The sequence below is a fragment of the Rhinolophus hipposideros genome, assembly GCF_964194185.1.
Source record: "Rhinolophus hipposideros genome assembly, chromosome: 10".
NCBI classification, from domain to species: Eukaryota; Metazoa; Chordata; class Mammalia; order Chiroptera; family Rhinolophidae; genus Rhinolophus; species Rhinolophus hipposideros.
The window spans coordinates 64,642,101-64,646,998 of record NC_138056.1 but is presented as its reverse complement, the minus strand read 5'-3'; the positions used below and the strand labels follow the sequence as shown (position 1 = coordinate 64,646,998).

The 4,898-nt window shown below is 49.4% G+C and overlaps 1 protein-coding gene across 1 annotated transcript; it reads right to left on the bottom strand.

Annotated features, from left to right (window-relative positions):
• Positions 1 to 697: 697 nt before the first annotated feature.
• LOC308503450 (lysine-specific demethylase 4D-like) lies at positions 698 to 2,668 on the bottom strand (the record flags this gene model as incomplete). Its single annotated transcript, XM_081062733.1, has 1 exon — positions 698 to 2,668. One exon carries the CDS (start codon positions 2,666 to 2,668, stop codon positions 698 to 700), a length of 1,971 nt encoding a protein of 656 aa, XP_080918859.1.
• Positions 2,669 to 4,898: the final 2,230 nt, after the last annotated feature.

Here is a 4,898-nt window from a genome sequence, read left to right as displayed (position 1 = left end):
AAAGGGAAGAAAGAGGTAAGCTGAAAGAAATTTACATTAGCCATAGGCAAACGGGTGGAAGGTAAAACAAGACCAGCTGTGGGATAGACGCAGAGTCCGCATAAAGAAATGTCTGCTCCTGTAGATTGGCAGTGGGTAGCAGAAGGGAAAGCCCACATGTAAACAACACATGGAGGCTCCTGGAGTTCGATGGTGCCTTGATAAAACAATCTGAGGAAATAGCCATCTGGAAATTAATCCGAAATTCCAACAGACATCCACAGGAATGTGAGAAGTAGCTGGCCCACAGCTATGAACTGACTAACAGTTCTGTCTCTCGCACTCTATGGCTGCTATAATTTAACTTAGAACATCTCAGAATTTTCTCCTTGAGGTACACCACTGCAAGGAGGTATTATTCTGAGGATGCCATCAAAACAAGCAGTGTCCATGGCATCTAGGGCAAGACAGAGGCCAAAAGCCCATCAATATTCAGGAGTCAGCTGAGAATCCCTGAGAGGTACTATGGCATTTGATGACAGCTCTCCGGATGGGGAAGTCCACTGCAGTGGCAACTGGGAGCCCTGGTTGTCATAGTAGAAACATCTAGCAGCTTAGGAAATGTGTCATTTCTAGAAGTTAAAGCATCATGACTGGAGACAAGTCCAGCCCACATTGTTGCTTGGCTGTGAGATTCTGTGGTTCCCAGGACTGAAGGTCAGATACAGTCATATTGGGCAAAATCTTCAATAGTCATGGGCTCAAAGACTGAAGACTGTCCGTTGGTGGTGAACATGTTCCAGGGCTCAAGAGAAGCAGCTGCCTCCAGCTTTAGCCCCAGGAGATCACAGTCAGGGGCCCAAGAGAGTTTGGGAACGGCATCCGGGGCCAGGACCATTCGAGCATAAGAGTGGTCCATCCTTACAACCTCAGGGAGGTTCACAGGGGCGTTGCAGTCTCCAGCATCGTCCCTGGAAAACCATCTCTGAGTCCCAAGGACATTGGGAGGAGTTAGTGGGACACTGTCAAGGAGAGTGGCTGTAATACTGTCCAGAGATTGCAGGCAATGGCCAGGGTGCATGAGTTCATCGGGATCCAATGGGGGCCCCAAGGGTTGAAGATCAGGGGCACAGCAGCACCCGGAAGGCTTAACAGGATGCGGGGCCCCCGGGCTCAGCGGCGCGAGGTTGTCTATGGAAAGTGCATCCGCGGGCAGAGGCCAGGCCTTGAGGTTCGGGGCTGTGCGCGCGGAGCCCACCGAGGGGCACCTCTTAGCCCGGGCCTGGACAACGGACTCTTGAGTCTCCTGTTCCCGAAGACGACGACCATGACCACATCGACCATTTGGCTGGAGATCTGCGGCACACTGACCCGGGGTTGGCGGCACAGATGACGGGCCGGGCTCCGGGGAGCTGCGGGCGGCAGCAGCCCCACACAGGGCCGCCGAGGCGGAACCCCGGGACTGCGAGGGGCGCAAGGACGCCTGGCGCACAGGGGCCCGGCGACGGCGGGGCGCACTGCTGGTCGCCGCCCGCCGCGGGGTGCGTGCGGCCCTCCGGGGCTGGAGGCGCCTCAGGCCCAGCGGGGCTCTCCCGGGCGCGCGGCCCTCCCGCCAGGCGCTCAGCTCCCGGCCGCCCGGCGCCGTGGGCTCCACGTGGTCCACAACGGCCTGGTCCTGCCCGCGTTGCCACAGCTCGTAGCGCTCGGGTTGCAGGATGCGCACGAAGGCGTCCATGGAGAAGCTGACCCTGGCCTCCCCGCAGCTGCACTGCGAGGCCACTTTGCCGTAGTCGATCCACCGCGGGGTGGCGAAGTTGATGGCCTCCGCGCAGTTGAAGCCGTGGTTGAAGCCGGCGTGGTAGCCGTAGGGAAACGTCACCATGAACTCCCCGGCCTCCTGAGTGATCCGGCCGAAGGGGATCCCGTTCTCCCTGAGGACAGTGGGCGACACGAGAGCCACCTTGTGCCGCAGGAAGGCCTCGCAGCTCCGCGAACTGCCCGGGAACAGCTCCTGGGCCAGGCGCTCCAGGCGCCGGCCGTGCTCCGGGGGCACCGCGTACCACGTCTTGGGCTCCCCGAAGTGCAGGTAGTTGATGCTGTACAGGTCCATGTCCTCCGTGTGCCAGGCGAAGGTGGTCTTCCACATGCCGAAGTACAGGTAGGGCGTGTTGACGCCTTCGATGACCACGCCACACTCCTGCTCCAGCAGGTCCTGAATGGTTCCGAGGTGTCCCAGGTTCCACTGTTTAGTGTTTGCATCAAACAGGGAGCCACTGATGTCCGCGCCGTATATCGGGGAATCATACAGGCGGGTTTTCCAGTATTTTCGCTCCAAATCCTCAAAGTCCAAGTGTGGTGGGGTGCGGTATTTCCCACTGTTTGCCAACTGGCGATACTCCCCGACTGTCATGGCTTTCTTCTTTTTGTGGTATTGAATGAACACGCCTGCCCGCCCAGAGGCCACCTGCTGGAGGGGGGTGGCGATTAAGATGTCGTTGATATCGTCATAGGTCTGTCTGGCTTTCCATTCCTTGGGTGGAATTATCTTGGCCAGGCCAGCTCGGTGTGCACCTTGGGATTCCATGTAAGCAATATATTTGTTGAAATCTTTAAATTCTTCCATGGTTGGATGGAAGGTCATGATTGTATAACTTGAACCCTGGGTACCACAGTGCTTATTAGGCTTCATGGCTGCAATATAGTACAGTGGGCTCCCAGGTTCTTAGGTATGTTTTAGAGTTCTGAGAATGATGGGAGTAATGTCTTCACTATTCCTTATTTATTTTAAAAACGGTTTCGTGAATCTGTGAGGCAGTTACTCAGACTTGATTGAGCTTTTAAACAAATGAGGTGGTATCTTTTCCAGGCTCGCTGACTGGAACTTTGGTCAGCATTTTGTGCCCAAAGGAAATGGGAGTATATCCTAGGGGAGCAGGCACTCTGAACCAAGTCACGGCTCAAGCTGCAGTTCTGTGAGGTTCCTCAGTTGGGGTGTTGGTATCACTGAGGGCTCTCCTGAGTCACAGGCTTGAGTGCATGGATGGCTTCTTATCACACTATAATGGAAAGTCTCTTCAAGGAAGATTAAAAGCTAAACCGAAAGAAAAGTACAGAATATTTGAAAATAAGTAAATGGCAAAAGAAATATTGATTTAGCACCAAGTTAAAGAAAATTGGCATGGCAATGTTAATTTCACAATTAGAACTTAAGGGAGAACTTATTGCTACCTCATTGTTGGTAGCAATGCAGATTGGTGCAGCCACTATGGAAAATGGTATGGAGTTTCCTCAAAAAATTAATAGAACTACCATATAATTCAGCGAGTGGAATTTATAGAAACAGAATAGAAAAGTGGTTGCCCGGGATTTCCTTTAAGGATTCAGCCTGTAAATGAAACATGCTCTGCTCAAGGTCAGGCCACTTAACAAATCTAATGCAATCAACAATGTCCCAATTACAATACCCCCATTATCCAATCAAAGTCTCTAATTTAATCCCACATAGTTTCCAAGTTCCTTCCAATTGATTGATTCCTTTCCCAGTTCTAGAAATGCTCTTATTTCCATTTGATACCAACACCCTAAATGCTGTACTTGTTCCTGAAAATCTTTGTGACTTTTACCAAGAAAATACTAAGAAAAAAATTAACACCACAAGTTTGAAAAACAGTTTAAAAATAAACCTTGTTTTAACTCAAGGAAAGTATACCCCAATGCGCATATATATTATATATATACTATATATACATTATATATAGTATATATATAATAAATAATTATATATAATATACATAATCTCATGTATATAACTATAGTCACTTCTTTAAACATGTAATAGGAAAATAATTCTTTTGCTTGCAAGCACAAATAGCAAAAATAAAGTGACCTACCTTCTACCAGCAAAATCCTTATTCCAGGTGAAGTTCCTGCAGGACCCAGAGAGAGTGTGGTCTTGATAACTAGCCTCCCACATCCTGATGGGCCTGGCTTTATACCTGGGTAAAAGGCTAATCTAATCAGTAACCACATTCTGTAATCACTGTAGCTAGTGTCCTGCTTAGTGATCTCACTTTGTCCATGCCCCTTTGTTTGTTTGTTTGTGTGTGTATGTGTGTGTTTAAAGACACATTTATTCAGCATGATGATCAGACTATTACATTTAGCAATCAATAGCATGGGTGCAAAAAAAAATAATTAAAACCCTTTGTTGGAAATCTTTTCACTTTGCACAAAACAGAAACTAAAATAACCTGTTATACAATTAGTCACAAATACAGTCGTCAAGTTCTTTCCCCATACACATGAGTGTTGTCTAAAACATGTCTTCTTTGTAGCAGGTAGACCCTGCCACCGCGGTGCTTGGCTGCATTCACGAAACTGTAGCTTCCCTATCACTTCCTGGCTCTCCTCTCCTGCTACATTTGCTTCCTGGCAATAATTAAAACCTTCTGCCACTGTCATAGCTACTGCTGCTTCTGGAACGAACATAGCCCCCTTGGTTTCGTGGTTTGGCGAACTACTAGCCTCTACCACCATAAAGACCAGAGCTTCTGTCTCCCATATTTTCTCCTTTCATGAGTCCACACTTTGAAAACTGATTGTTGTAACTGCCAGAATCTTTGTAGCTTCCGCCACCTCCAAAATTGCTTCCATCATTACCAAATCCCTTGCCACCAGGTCCTCCACCACCACAACTGCCACTGTGGGGACAGAGTCCCAGGAGAGCAGTTCCAGGTTCTCGGCCTCACGTGGGAAGGTGATGGCTCGGTTATTAGATGGCCATCCGCTGTGACTGATTGGCCATCAACTGTAACCAGTTAGCCAATTTGCACTGACATAACTGCCATGACTGTGTCGGTTAGTTGGTTGGCAGCCAGAGTGGATGGCAGATTGTGCATTATGTAGATCCTACTTCGTGT